This window comes from Nilaparvata lugens, chromosome 5, assembly GCF_014356525.2.
Source record: "Nilaparvata lugens isolate BPH chromosome 5, ASM1435652v1, whole genome shotgun sequence".
NCBI lineage: Eukaryota > Metazoa > Arthropoda > Insecta > Hemiptera > Delphacidae > Nilaparvata > Nilaparvata lugens.
Genome location: NC_052508.1, coordinates 52,550,252 through 52,565,998, shown reverse-complemented (window position 1 = coordinate 52,565,998; position 15,747 = coordinate 52,550,252). Strand labels below are relative to the sequence as shown.

At 34.6% G+C, this 15,747-nt stretch overlaps 1 protein-coding gene across 1 annotated transcript in view; it reads left to right on the top strand.

Annotated features, from left to right (window-relative positions):
• Positions 1-5,067: 5,067 nt before the first annotated feature.
• The window catches only part of LOC111045284, a 36,467-nt gene continuing 25,787 nt past the window's right edge, over positions 5,068-15,747 (top strand). The window contains exon 1 of the mRNA XM_039428699.1: positions 5,068-5,171. Within this exon, the coding sequence (XP_039284633.1) occupies positions 5,097-5,171 (75 nt within the window). The 5' untranslated portion in view covers positions 5,068-5,096. The remainder of the gene's footprint in view (positions 5,172-15,747) is intronic.

Genomic DNA, 15,747 nt, shown 5'->3' with positions numbered 1-15,747 from the left:
AGAAATCAATTACGCCCCGTCAACTCGAGACTGCCTGTTGCTTGGTTTTTGATAAGAAATCAATATTGATTTACAGGTAATCGTAGCAGGTAGACAATTAACAGAAAAAACTGTGCAATAAAATATTACTGATTACCTGTAATGAATTATATATAGCAGGTAAAACGAATAAACATCATCAAATATAATTAATAGTACAACTTATGGCTACTAATTATCATAATACTTTTATGATATCCATATTAACATTAATATCATCACTAATATGTATTATATAATACAGAATGTCTGATAAGTCACTCCCCATTTTTATACAACTATAATTTCCTTATTCATGAACCAATTTGATTAGAACTACATTTGTTAGATAGAGCACTCCTTGAGGTTGTGTTTCAAACCAATTTTCATTTGTTCCAATTTAGAAATGCCCCCTCTCTTGACTGTGGAAAAACGAGCCAAAATAGCAGCTCGTTATGAGGTCTGGGGATCTGTGGTGCGAGTAAAAATGTGGTGGAGGACTGAACGAGGGATCCATGCTACACTGGATGCAAAAACTGTTAAAAATTGCCATTCAAAATCTCTTACAACAGGGAGTGTCGCAGACGATCAGGTGCAAGACGATCAGGAAGACCATCAACGTCAAGGACAGCAGAGAATGTTGGCAAAGTTCGTGGAATGTTCATGATGAGTCCTAAGAAATTACTGCATCAAGGATCTCGTGAAAGTGGTCTTTTACGTTACTCTGTTACAACGATTCTTGAGAAAGATCTCAGTTTTTAAACCATGGAAGCCACGAGATCCTTGATGCAGTGATTTCTTAGGGCTCCTCATGAACATTTCACGAACTCTGTCAACATTCTCTGCTGTCCTCAGTTCAACCTCATTAGAGTTTGTGGACTTGAGGAGAAACGAGTTTAAAACAGGTGTGATATAATTGTTATTGACTTATTGGAGCTTGTGAGATTATTACAAATACATTTATAATCTTTGATATTAATTTAATATGAGTGACAGTTCAACTTACTGATTACCTTGACATTGCTTGTTCTACCGTCGTATTATGAGTGAATTAAGTTTGAATTGAGATATTTCATTCAGCTCTGGCGAGTTTCACTTCAAACTGTCAGCATTCCTTCATAATAAGATCGATGCTTCTAATATCCAACCAACACTGATAATGTAAAGTAGATGATGATTATTTCAGGAAAATAAGGGTGTGATATTCAATAGCATGACTTTATGGTAATAATTAGTAGCTTGCTGGCAATTTTCGACCAATAATCAGCCTCTACATATCATATTACGGTAAGTGATGTGGAAAAAATAGGTAGCCTTTCAATTTGTGCCATTAGATTCAGCTATAAGTTAGTGAAGTGTTTTCACAAGTAAAGTGCTTCGCCCAAATATTCTGTGTAGGATCTATTCTCTCTAAGTACCGTCTCCATTTCGGAGGTTGGCAATCATCATGGCGATTTTTACCTTGTTCACAGCCGCTCTAAATAGGTCATTGGTTGTGCAATTAAATGCTTCCCTCAGGTTTCTCAACCAAGACATTCTCCTGCGTCCCACCGAGCGCTTACCAACTATTTTACCTTGGATTATGAGGTGCAGAATCATGTACTTGGGTCCTCTCATAATGTGTCCAAGGTAAGTCAACTTTCGTATTTTAATGTCACGCACAATATCTAGTTGCTTACCCATTCTTCTGAGAACTTCTATGTTCGTGACTCTATCTGTCCACGATATACGGAGTATCCGCCGGTAGCTCCACATTTCAAATGCTTGAAGTCTGGTCTCACATTCCCTATTTAGTGTCCATGCTTCCAACCCATACAAGAGAACAGGGAACACATAGCACCTCAAGAGACGGGTCCTAACCTCAATAGACAAGTCACGAGCCGACAGAAGTGTTCTCATTTTTACAAAGGCAGCTCTGGCCTTTTCAATTCTCATTTTTATTTCTGGCATGTGACTTGCATTGCAGGTGACGCGGGTTCCCAGATAGTTATATGCCTCTACCCGTTCTATCATATCCTGTCCAGCAAAAAGGTGCTCTTGTGGAATTTCATGCTTTGTAATGACCATATACTTTGTTTTTTTGGCATTTAATGTGAGCCCATATTCCTCACTTGTCCTTATCAAATTGCTTAGCATTCTTTGCAGGTTTTCTATGCTTTCAGCCAGGAGTACAGTGTCATCTGCATAGCGGATGTTGTTGATATGGGTACCATTGATGACAATGCCCGCTGCTTCTTCTTCAAGAGCTTTTGCTATGATATTTTCCGAGTATAAATTGAACAAGAGTGGGGAGAGTACACATCCTTGACGGACACCACGCTTTATTGCAAGTTCTCGACTAGTTTTTGATTGGACTCGAACTTCTGCTGTTTGAAGGAAGTATAAATTTTTGATTATCTGAATGTCCCTAGTATCAATGCATGCTTCTTCCAAAATTTCCATCAGTGGGTTGTGACATACTTTGTCAAATGCTTTATTGTAATCAATGAAGCATGCATAGGCATTGTTATTCACATCCAGACATCGTTGAATTATCACATTATAAGCAAAGAGCGCCTCTCTTGTTCCAAATCCACTTCTGAATCCAAACTGTGTGCTTGATAGCTTCTCTTCCAGTTTTGTGTTAATTCTTTTATGAATTATTTTCAGAAATAATTTGAGAATGTGGCTCATAAGGCTGATTGTGCAGTGTTCTTCACATTTCTTTGCATTATGTTTTTTGGGAAGTGTGATAAATGTAGATTTTAGCCAATCTTCCAGAAGTTTTCCACTCTTGTATATCATATTGAACAAATCCGTCAACTTGGCAACATGCCTCTCATCTAACAGCTGTAAAACATCTCCAGGGAGTTCATCCGGTCCCGCTGCTTTGCCCTTTTTGATATTATGGATTGCATAGACAACTTCCTCCTTCAAAATATCTGGACCCGTTGTTTCTTCTATATTTGCCATTTCCTCTCTTTCATCAGCAAACAACCTCTCTATGTACTCCTCCCACAGTTTAAGTTGTTCATCTGTGTCTATGACTATCTTACCCACATCATTCAGGAGATAATGTGTCCTCTGGTCTCTCCTCCCAGTGAGTTCACTGATCTTCTTGTGAATGTTGTGGGTATCATGCAATGCCTGTAGATGTTCCATCTCTACACACTTCTGTCTTAACCACTGTTCCTTGGCCTGCCTGCACTCATACCGAATCCTGTTCTGAATCTTTCTCATCTCACCTTCCCCACATCTGAAGCCTTGAGCCTCTGACGTGTTTCCATGAGATTCAAGATGTCTTCTGTCATCCAGTCTTCCCCTTTCTTATGTTTCATTCTTTTCAAATGCTTTTTACATGGCTCCAGAATTGCTGTTTTAATGCTCTGCCATGCCGCTTCAATTCCCTGGTTATCTTTGTTGACTGTGACATTATCAAGTTTCTCATTTAGATCATGGACAACTTTAATCCTGGTAGATGCATCTTTTAATCTGTTGACATCTATTCGGTCTGGCAACTTTGGTTGGATGAGCTTCTTCAACCTGATGCAAACTTCTGCAACCAAAATATTGTGGTCTGATCCAATATAGGCTCCAGGGTATGTTTTAGCACTCTTAACTGAGTTTCTTAACCTGTGGTTAATTGTGATGTAATCAATCTGATTACGCATTATTGCACCTGGCCTATCCCTAGGTGAAGTCCAGGTGTAGAGACGTCTTTTTGGCAGCTTGAAAAAGGTGTTGGCAAGAACCATCTTGTTTTCTTGACAGAATGTTAGTAATCTGTCACCACGGTCATTTCTTACTCCAAGTCCAATAGGATCTATTGTGTGTGAGTAAAATTTTAAACATCTCTTAAAAACAGTAAGAAGTGAATAATTGTCTAATGCCCGTTTTCATCAAGCTCGGTCAAGACATTTGAACGAGGTCAAATCAGGTATGGTTCTCAAGGAGTGTACTGGAACATTTTCATATTTTCTTTGTCAATAGTTGAGTTACTATCGATATATTCGAGTGCGCACTAAGCAAATCGTACCCGGGTGACCATGTTCATGTCACTTGACCGAGCTTAAAGGAACAGGGCATAATTTTTTTTCAAGATTTCTAATTACTGATTCTTATAGCGTAGTCGTAGCTAGAACCGATAGTACTAAGATAGCTCATTTTGAGAATATTAATTCACAATCATATTCTTATTTTGGAGTAGGTTTTTTGGTTTTGTATTTCACCTCTGATGCTTGTTCCTTGTTATGAATTGTATCGCCGATAAATTGTTATGTTCTTCCCAAACTGAGTGGAACATAATATGTTATTGTAAAAATTTCGATCAAATGCAATTCAAGATGGCGGCTGAAATGGCGAAAATGTTGTCAAAAACAGGGTTTTTCGCGATTTTCTCAAAAACGGCTTCAACGATTTCGATTAAATTTATGCCAAAGATAGAAATTGATAAGCTCATCAACTGCCACAAGTCTCATATCTGTAGAAATTCCAGGAGCTCCGCCCCATCTATGCAAAGTTCGATTTTAGATTCCCAATTATCAGGCTTAACATAAAATTTAAGCATGAAAATCTCTACAATAAATGTTTAGTAACATTTTCACCTAAAATTGAAAATAAGCACGAAATTCGAGAAAATGTTATTATTTCAATTGCAAACTGTTGGCAACCGTTGATTCTATTAAATGATTCACTATGAAGAGATAGCAGACCTCGTATGTCTCCAGCGTTATTGTCCTGTCACCAGCTGGCTCAGATCTTTGTTTATAAGTAGACTTGAGATGCGCGTGCACACTAGCGGCTGGTGATCAATTTTCATAACGGCAAGGAAAGTTGTGTGAGTGCGCCACACCAGATTTTTTTTTATTCAAGGAAATTCAGTTTTATTGTACAGTACCTATACCGTAGCCTGAAAATTATAGTGCAATAGATACTATTACTTATTACTATAATAATTAAATTAATTTGTTCTGAAAAGTACATCAAACTCATAGTAAAATAATGAATTATATTGAGCAAATCCTCTATTTTTAAAAAATAAATTCAATTTTATATTTTTAGGTTCCCTTGGAATAACGGCTGACGTGTTTCGATTAAGAATGTTAAAGGTGATGAATCTGTTAATCCTTACTTTATCGATGAATATACTCATGTCTATTTCATCAAAAAATGCGGTAAGTAGTAAATCACTTATGTAACTCTTGTCTAGTCTTCTCCACAGTCCAGTGACCGGGGAATTATCAATGAATGTCATATCGCGGACCACATAATATGTCAATTCAAGTCATATATAACCGGGGTTCATTCAAGTCATAGAAAAAAACCATTATTTTTTTTTAAATCGAGAGGTGGCACCCTTTTATTAGTATTCTATGTACTCTTTATTTGCTTCTCAAGAACATGAAAACTTCTGACTCTACCAGTAATTGAATGATTCGAATTATTCTAAGGATATGGTTGCAAAGAGGGAGAAATTTTCAATAAGATTCATAATTTCCTTTCTTTGGCGTTTTTCAAATTTTTATGAGCGTTCAAACTATTTGAAATTTGGCTTTGAACTCGACGAATGAACTGATGAGCTGATGTACTTGGTCTTGAATTGTAGAAACAAATCTGCTCTTTGATTTGCAGTGAAAATATGTTTGTATGTTCGACTCATTCGTTTCAAGAATTCAAGATATTGGCGGTATTCCCCTTATTTTTACGGTCTTGGCAGTTTTTCAAAACAAAACAATGATTGAAGATAGATTTAAGGCAAATAATGTGATTGAATAATGAACAATAATTGACCACTGGCTAAATTTTATCATAGAGAAAAGATAGCATAAGAAGATATCCTATGGTATCGGTATAGGGCGTTTATGTTCCATATTTCATTGTTAACTCAAGCTGATAGTCCTAGAAGTATTTTTTCGTGGACCTATGTGACGTTGATAGTCTTGAGGTGCGTACAGATATACGCGCCGCGAACATGAGCAATTCACTTCTAATCAGCTGACTATATCTGTATTTTTACAGAAACGGTAAGATATAAAAAGCTTGTCATCAGCTGATTAAAAGTGAATTGCTCATGTTCGCGGCGCGTAAATCTGTACGCACCTTTACATACTGTGACGTTTCTTAAACTATCTACCCGCCAAAACAGTAATAATTGTCAGTAAGCGACCGTAATCGGCTTGAGTTAATATAATATAATCAGCTTCAAATTTGGAACATAAAATAACTATACCATGAGATATCTTCTTGTGCTATCTATCCTCTATGTTATCTATCTGTATCTATATGTGCTATATGTATCTATCCTCTATTTTATCTCTATCACAGTTGATATGACAATCAAAACAATCTGCTTAATCGGTTCTGCCGCACCTGCATTTTCTTTATTTCTTTTGATGTCTAGTTAATAATATACAGACATTCAATATCGACTGATAACATTCTTTATATCTATTGATAACATCCTAAGAAATAATACAATTTTAATGAATTCAACATATTTTTGGTTTTTTAAAAGCAGTAAGGAATATTCTCACACATTTAATTCTTCTAAATCATCTATCTAAGTGTCATTCCGTTCTTCTTCGTCCTGGGAATAATAATTGTTGTAAAGTCTCAATTCAATATCAAGTAATAGATTATTCCAACCAGACTCAGAATGCAGAAACCGTTGAGCTGGGTTTACACCAAAGCTATTAACAAAATGTTAATCCTTATAGATTCTATCAGATTGAACGGAGCTTGACAAACACATATGTTCATCATGTGTATGATAAGTTATACTCAATCTAATAGAATCCATATAACATTTTGTTAATAACTTTGGTGTAAACGCAGCTTAAGTCAATCCAAGTAATCCTCCGCATGTGTCTGAAAAAAGAAAATCTCAAGTTTATAAATGTGTGAGGAATAGTTTAGTAAGCCAAGAAATAAATGGTACATCATACACATCATACATAATGCTTTTTTTGTTGTTGTTGAAGATGTGGGAGCTTCTTGGTTAGAAGCCATCAATGTAGAAATTATATTATGTTCTAGTGCACTCCTTGTAGATAGTACATGTTTTGACCTTTTTCAAATGTCTTTACCAAACTTGGTGGAACCGGACATGAGACTTCACTTTAAACAGAGATGATATGTTGATCAGTATTATTGATCGGTTTGATGAAAATATTCTACCACTATGTGGTGGAATGTTTTTGAGAAGCTTGATGTGTATTTATATTACGCTATTCTGTCCTTATGCACAGTAGCGTCCCACAAAAAGAGATAAAGGAAGAAATTGTCAAAAACCTCAGATTGGTCAAGGGCATGAACGCCTGCCATTGGCCCAGCTAGATAGTCTCCTCCCACTCAACGGTGTGACAAAATGGCGGCTTAAGCAACAGAATCGCCATGATAACAAAATTTACTTTCAGTACAAAATAAGAACCAAGAAAACAAATGTGAAAGGTAATGTGAAGTCAAAAATGTAGCTAGTATTGCTTCTTTTAAATCTAGATTAAGATTGTGGTTGATGAATCGTTCACCGGGAGAGATTGAGGATCTTTTTGGAATTTTAATCTGAACTTTATTCACTCGTTCTTCTTTTTTTTTTTTTTTTTGATACACCATTGGAAGGTGTAAGCTATGATTTAACAAAATCAGCTCCATGTTGTATGAGTGTGTGTGTGTGTGTGTGTGTGTGTGTGTGTGTGTGTGGTGTGTGTGTGTGTGTGGTTTTAATTATTTATTATATTTACTATTTGGTATCATTCATGTTCATTGTAATTATTATTTTATTCCCATTATTTTCAGTTTATAATATCTCATGTGTGTACGCTAAGCGAATTCCCTATTTTATTTTCAATTGTGAGATATGCTCCTGTTTGCAGACAAAGTTCACTCTTTAGCAAACAGTATTGTATTCTTTGACTGTACACTAAGCATTTTTGTTGAATTCAATATTTGATTATTGTTATTCTGCAATGTACTTGTCATAGAATAAAGATTTATTTATTCATTTATTTATTATTTAATCAAACAAATATGTAAATGGAAAAACTATCGACTAATGTATGCTTACAATTTTATGATAAAACTAAATTCGTAGTGTGGTATTGGTTAGAATGAATCTGGTCATTATACTGGGAATTTCCTCAATTACTCTGTTACTTCTAAAGCCTCTAGAATATTCAATGATCTGCCTTTGTTATTAATATTCAGAAACTCAACATTCTCCTTAACTGTGAACTTGTGATTATTTGTTATGAAATGTTCTGCAAAGTTAGATTTCCCATTTTGTTTATTCCAATCTCTGATGTGTTCTTTAATTCTACTTCTGAAACTTCTACCAGTTTGACCCACATAACAAGCATTACAATCACCACATTTAACTTTGTACACCCCACTTTTATCCCAAATATCAATTTTGTCCAGCTAAATAGACTATTTAAAATCGGTTTGGTCTTCAAAGCAACATAAAATCCATTCCTCTTCAATTCCCTACCTATCTTATCAGATACAAGGCCTAAATAAGGGATTGTTATCCAAGTCTTCTCCTCACAGTTTGAGCCTACAAAGCTGGAATTGATTGAAATTTGTCTATTAATTTTACTCAATAATCTGTCCACCATACTTTCTTCAAACCCATTTGTGACAGCTATCTGTTCAATTTTAGTAATCTCAATATCAAAATCATGATGGCTCATAGGTATTGTTAGTGCTCTATAGACCATGCTATTGAAAGCAGCAAGTTTGTGAGAAATAGGATGACAAGAATGAAGAGGAATGATATAACATCAGTATGGGTTGGTTTTCTGAGAATAGAAAACTTGAGAAAACCAGTGCTATTATCTATTCTTAAATCTAGAAAATTCAATACACAATCCTGTTCTTCCTCTACAGTGAATTGCAGTGAAAATATGTTTGTATGTTCGACTCATTCGTTTCAAGAATTCAAGATATTGGCGGTATTCCCCTTATTTTTACGGTCTTGGCAGTTTTTCAAAACAAAACAATGATTGAAGATAGATTTAAGGCAAATAATGTGATTGAATAATGAACAATAATTGACCACTGGCTAAATTTTATCATAGAGAAAAGATAGCATAAGAAGATATCCTATGGTATCGGTATAGGGCGTTTATGTTCCATATTTCATTGTTAACTCAAGCTGATAGTCCTAGAAGTATTTTTTCGTGGACCTATGTGACGTTGATAGTCTTGAGGTGCGTACAGATATACGCGCCGCGAACATGAGCAATTCACTTCTAATCAGCTGACTATATCTGTATTTTTACAGAAACGGTAAGATATAAAAAGCTTGTCATCAGCTGATTAAAAGTGAATTGCTCATGTTCGCGGCGCGTAAATCTGTACGCACCTTTACATACTGTGACGTTTCTTAAACTATCTACCCGTCAAAACAGTAATAATTGTCAGTAAGCGACCGTAATCGGCTTGAGTTAATATAATATAATCAGCTTCAAATTTGGAACATAAAATAACTATACCATGAGATATCTTCTTGTGCTATCTATCCTCTATGTTATCTATCTGTATCTATATGTGCTATATGTATCTATCCTCTATTTTATCTCTATCACAGTTGATATGACAATCAAAACAATCTGCTTAATCGGTTCTGCCGCACCTGCATTTTCTTTATTTCTTTTGATGTCTAGTTAATAATATACAGACATTCAATATCGACTGATAACATTCTTTATATCTATTGATAACATCCTAAGAAATAATACAATTTTAATGAATTCAACATATTTTTGGTTTTTTAAAAGCAGTAAGGAATATTCTCACACATTTAATTCTTCTAAATCATCTATCTAAGTGTCATTCCGTTCTTCTTCGTCCTGGGAATAATAATTGTTGTAAAGTCTCAATTCAATATCAAGTAATAGATTATTCCAACCAGACTCAGAATGCAGAAACCGTTGAGCTGGGTTTACACCAAAGCTATTAACAAAATGTTAATCCTTATAGATTCTATCAGATTGAACGGAGCTTGACAAACACATATGTTCATCATGTGTATGATAAGTTATACTCAATCTAATAGAATCCATATAACATTTTGTTAATAACTTTGGTGTAAACGCAGCTTAAGTCAATCCAAGTAATCCTCCGCATGTGTCTGAAAAAAGAAAATCTCAAGTTTATAAATGTGTGAGGAATAGTTTAGTAAGCCAAGAAATAAATGGTACATCATACACATCATACATAATGCTTTTTTTGTTGTTGTTGAAGATGTGGGAGCTTCTTGGTTAGAAGCCATCAATGTAGAAATTATATTATGTTCTAGTGCACTCCTTGTAGATAGTACATGTTTTGACCTTTTTCAAATGTCTTTACCAAACTTGGTGGAACCGGACATGAGACTTCACTTTAAACAGAGATGATATGTTGATCAGTATTATTGATCGGTTTGATGAAAATATTCTACCACTATGTGGTGGAATGTTTTTTGAGAAGCTTGATGTGTATTTATATTACGCTATTCTGTCCTTATGCACAGTAGCGTCCCACAAAAAGAGATAAAGGAAGAAATTGTCAAAAACCTCAGATTGGTCAAGGGCATGAACGCCTGCCATTGGCCCAGCTAGATAGTCTCCTCCCACTCAACGGTGTGACAAAATGGCGGCTTAAGCAACAGAATCGCCATGATAACAAAATTTACTTTCAGTACAAAATAAGAACCAAGAAAACAAATGTGAAAGGTAATGTGAAGTCAAAAATGTAGCTAGTATTGCTTCTTTTAAATCTAGATTAAGATTGTGGTTGATGAATCGTTCACCGGGAGAGATTGAGGATCTTTTTGGAATTTTAATCTGAACTTTATTCACTCGTTCTTCTTTTTTTTTTTTTTTGATACACCATTGGAAGGTGTAAGCTATGATTTAACAAAATCAGCTCCATGTTGTATGAGTGTGTGTGTGTGTGTGGTGTGTGTGTGTGTGTGTGTGGTGTGTGGTGTGTGTGTGTGGTTTTAATTATTTATTATATTTACTATTTGGTATCATTCATGTTCATTGTAATTATTATTTTATTCCCATTATTTTCAGTTTATAATATCTCATGTGTGTACGCTAAGCGAATTCCCTATTTTATTTTCAATTGTGAGATATGCTCCTGTTTGCAGACAAAGTTCACTCTTTAGCAAACAGTATTGTATTCTTTGACTGTACACTAAGCATTTTTGTTGAATTCAATATTTGATTATTGTTATTCTGCAATGTACTTGTCATAGAATAAAGATTTATTTATTCATTTATTTATTATTTAATCAAACAAATATGTAAATGGAAAAACTATCGACTAATGTATGCTTACAATTTTATGATAAAACTAAATTCGTAGTGTGGTATTGGTTAGAATGAATCTGGTCATTATACTGGGAATTTTCCTCAATTACTCTTGTTACTTCTAAAGCCTCTAGAATATTCAATGATCTGCCTTTGTTATTAATATTCAGAAACTCAACATTCTCCTTAACTGTGAACTTGTGATTATTTGTTATGAAATGTTCTGCAAAGTTAGATTTCCCATTTTGTTTATTCCAATCTCTGATGTGTTCTTTAATTCTACTTCTGAAACTTCTACCAGTTTGACCCACATAACAAGCATTACAATCACCACATTTAACTTTGTACACCCCACTTTTATCCCAAATATCAATTTTGTCCAGCTAAATAGACTATTTAAAATCGGTTTGGTCTTCAAAGCAACATAAAATCCATTCCTCTTCAATTCCCTACCTATCTTATCAGATACAAGGCCTAAATAAGGGATTGTTATCCAAGTCTTCTCCTCACAGTTTGAGCCTACAAAGCTGGAATTGATTGAAATTTGTCTATTAATTTTACTCAATAATCTGTCCACCATACGTTCTTCAAACCCATTTGTGACAGCTATCTGTTCAATTTTAGTAATCTCAATATCAAAATCATGATGGCTCATAGGTATTGTTAGTGCTCTATAGACCATGCTATTGAAAGCAGCAAGTTTGTGAGAAATAGGATGACAAGAATGAAGAGGAATGATATAACATCAGTATGGGTTGGTTTTCTGAGAATAGAAAACTTGAGAAAACCAGTGCTATTATCTATTCTTAAATCTAGAAAATTCAATACACAATCCTGTTCTTCCTCTACAGTGAATTTTATACTCTGATGGAATCCATTCAGATAGGAAAGAAAATTGTCTAGTTGTCTGTTACTTCCTTTCCATAAGCAAATAATATCATCTACATATCGAAACCAGTAAACAATTTTATCTTTGAAATGACCATTTTCAATAATTCTACTTTCTAACATATCCATAAATAATTCAACTAGGAGTGGTGAGAGCTAACCCCATTGCCAACCCCTCTCTTAGACTCGAATCCATATCTCCCTAGACTTTTCGGTCAACCTGAATTACACAAAACTAATGTTCCTATAAGACCAGTGGTATCTTTTGTTAATTCCCCCTGCTCTAAATTAGCTCACAAACTGAAAAGCACCTTTCGGTCATTAACGGGTTTTCAACCAAAATTTAGTATTAGAAATTCATTGGAGTTGGTCAACAATATAAAGCATATTCCTGTACTATCATCTCATAAACTTGTGTCATTTGATGTTACTAATCTATTCACTAACATTCCGGTGGGAGAAAGTCTTGAAAGAGCTGAGGAAATAATGAAAGCCTCTATCAATTATCAGAGAAAAACTGATAGGATCGATGAAGTTATGCACTCAGCATAATTATTTCAAATTTAACAATAGATTTTTTGAACAAAGAGAGGGGTTGGCAATGGGGTCACCCCTCTCACCACTCCTAGCTGAATTATTTATGGATAAGTTAGAAAGTAGAATTATTGAAAATAATCACACTTATAGAATTCGGTCAATTTAAAAAAAGGATTTGAAATCAGCCATCCGTACATCTTTTGTTCAAATGTTTGTTGATACATATTACAAATATGAAGAGGCAGTTTATTGAACAGTTTCTGCCCTGTGATTTCAAAACTGTTGAGAGACTTTGACAATCTTTGGTGCTGTATATCGATACGACCACTATGCCTAGTGTTAAAAGAATGGACGTCACTTCTAAACTGCAGACTACTCATATTTTTCCGGGCATGTATGAGGACATAATATATATATATATATATATATATATATATATAATATATATATATATATATATATATATATATATAAATTAATCACAGTTGGAATTTTTCCAGTAATGAACAATGGTCTGCAATGCTCAGGATAAGATGAACCTTTAATGATTCTCAGAGCTTTCTTTTGAAGAAGTAGAACATCATTTATATGAGAGGCATTACCCCATAAGATCAGACCGTAAGACATAATACTATGGAAAAATGAAAAGTAAGCCGTTCTCAAATACTATTTTGGCACAAGACCAGAGAGACTTTTAAGCAAATATATTACTCTGCTAAGTTCTAAGCTGGCATACTTCAAGTGTGGCTCCCATGAATTTAGGACCAAGTACAATTTTTTTATCATCATGGGTTTTTCAAATAAGCAACTTTGAATATGGAAATTAGCCATTTTTTTAATGAAAATATAAGTTGAAGTGCAATCAACTTAACCAAATTCGGCTTATGAAACGTGATTTTGAACCGCTGTGACGAGATGAGGAGAATGAGGTGTAGTTATGAGATGAAAAAATTCTTCATTAGGCGGAGTTAGGACTTTTAAGCCCTCTCTATCATTCAATCTCAAGAGAGGTACGAGAAGATCCGATGATTGGGTATTTGAGTATTATTGAGTATTTTAAATGTATATTTCAAATTTACATTTGAGTATTTGAAATTTGAATTTGGGTATGATTGAGTATTCAAAATTTTATCTCACGGGTGATTCTGATAGTACATGATTTCAGAAACCAAGATCATTGTGTAAAATCTCAATGTGAGAAAAATGGAGTCAATAGTGATGACTGAAGCTAAATTGGGTGTTTTCAAAATACAAGGAATAGAACATTGTCATCAGGTGTACCTGCAACTATTTCTGAAAAAGAACGGTCTGCCTGGTATTAGATAGTACAGCTCAAGATTTGCAAGTCTCTGGAACAACAATATTGGAAAATTACCGTTATCTTCTATACTTTGTTTGTTTAGCAAATTGAAGGTGCAAAAATGCAAATAATCCAATTTGAGCGAGCAGATGATACCGGCGTCACTTTGTTGCCACGTGCGCCCGAGGGGCGGACATCCATCCAGCTGCATCCAGCTGTTATCCAGCTGAATGCCCGGTGTCACATCAGCTGGTCGATCTGCCTCCAATACTTCATCGGCGGCGAAAATTATTATTTTATTCGTGAAACAATTATAAAATTTAAAGAACAACATGTGTGCGTTTTGGGAACATCTGAATGTACGGGGAGGAAGATGGTTAAACAAGGGCGTAACGAGAGGAAAGAGGAGAAATGAAAAGACACCTGCACCGGTGGCTTCCTTACTTCCTTCCGACTTTTACCCGCTTTCCATATCCTCTCTTCCTGTTCATCTGGCGCTTCTGTTCTTCAATTTTCTTCTTGTTCTTGTTCTCTTTCTTCTTTTTCCAATCCACTCATCATCCAACTCTAGCTTCTTACGGATAAGGAGAAAACAATTAATTTTTGTTCACATCATGTTGCAAACATCGAGCTCAAAATGAGATCTGGAGGAGATACTAATGATTGAGTTTAGTTTGTCAATCGATCCTCACTTTCCTGTCATCCTAAACAAGGCAGTAAACTTCTTTCAGGTATTCTTTGAAAGAATTTTTGCCACTTCAATTCAAATCAATGAGTTGAGGAAAAATTAAGATATTATCCAGTACCCTTTGATATTTTATCATTATATTAGTTTTATACCATGTTTCAACTCATGAAAACTATCTTCAAATTTATAGCTCCTATGTATTTCATTTCTCATTAATTGAAAAATCCTACGCACCAATCGAATATAAAATATGAAATATGGTACTGTTAGTTTTATCTATTACAACATACGAATTTGAATTGAAATGGCACCAAATACTCAAAATGTAGGTACTGCAATACCATCATTGTATAGGTTGGCTGGAAGTTGAGCCTCCTCAATAAAACTATCCGTAACTTAATTGCTAACGGCAACCATAAGAGTGTTTATGTCCTGTGTTACTTCATGTCAATGATTGCAAAATGCAACCATTATGGTTGTAAAGTTCAAAGAGTATTATCATTATTGCAAGGCGCAAACATCTGCCCTACTTGCTGACCAATAATCTTTCATAGATGTTGCGCCTTGTAAAGTAAGATGCAACCCGCTTTACTTGTGTGCTATGCTTTTAGCTGTACAGCGCCTTCCATTGTGGATTCTCTTTCAAACAATATCTTTGTACCTCATATTTGTTTTCTTTATCAAATTTTAGAACTCCATTCTATACCAAAAGATTATAGCATTTAAGCTGTTTCCCTAAAATATAAAGCACATACAAATATAATTTATATAGAAAGGTATAGAATGAATGTAGTTTCACCTACCAATAGAATTTTTTTCCAACTAATCATAAGTAAAACAACTGAAGAGTATCGATACTCTCTAGATGGTTTATACTTCATATCTTTTGCATTATTAACGCCATTATATAGACAAAGCATATAGTGAAGAATAAACAAGATCTCTTTAAAAATGTTAATTTGAAACTCAGATAGATTGTACAGTATTTAGTTTAAGAAACTGTGAATTTATATGATATTGAGATGAATATAAATTCCAAT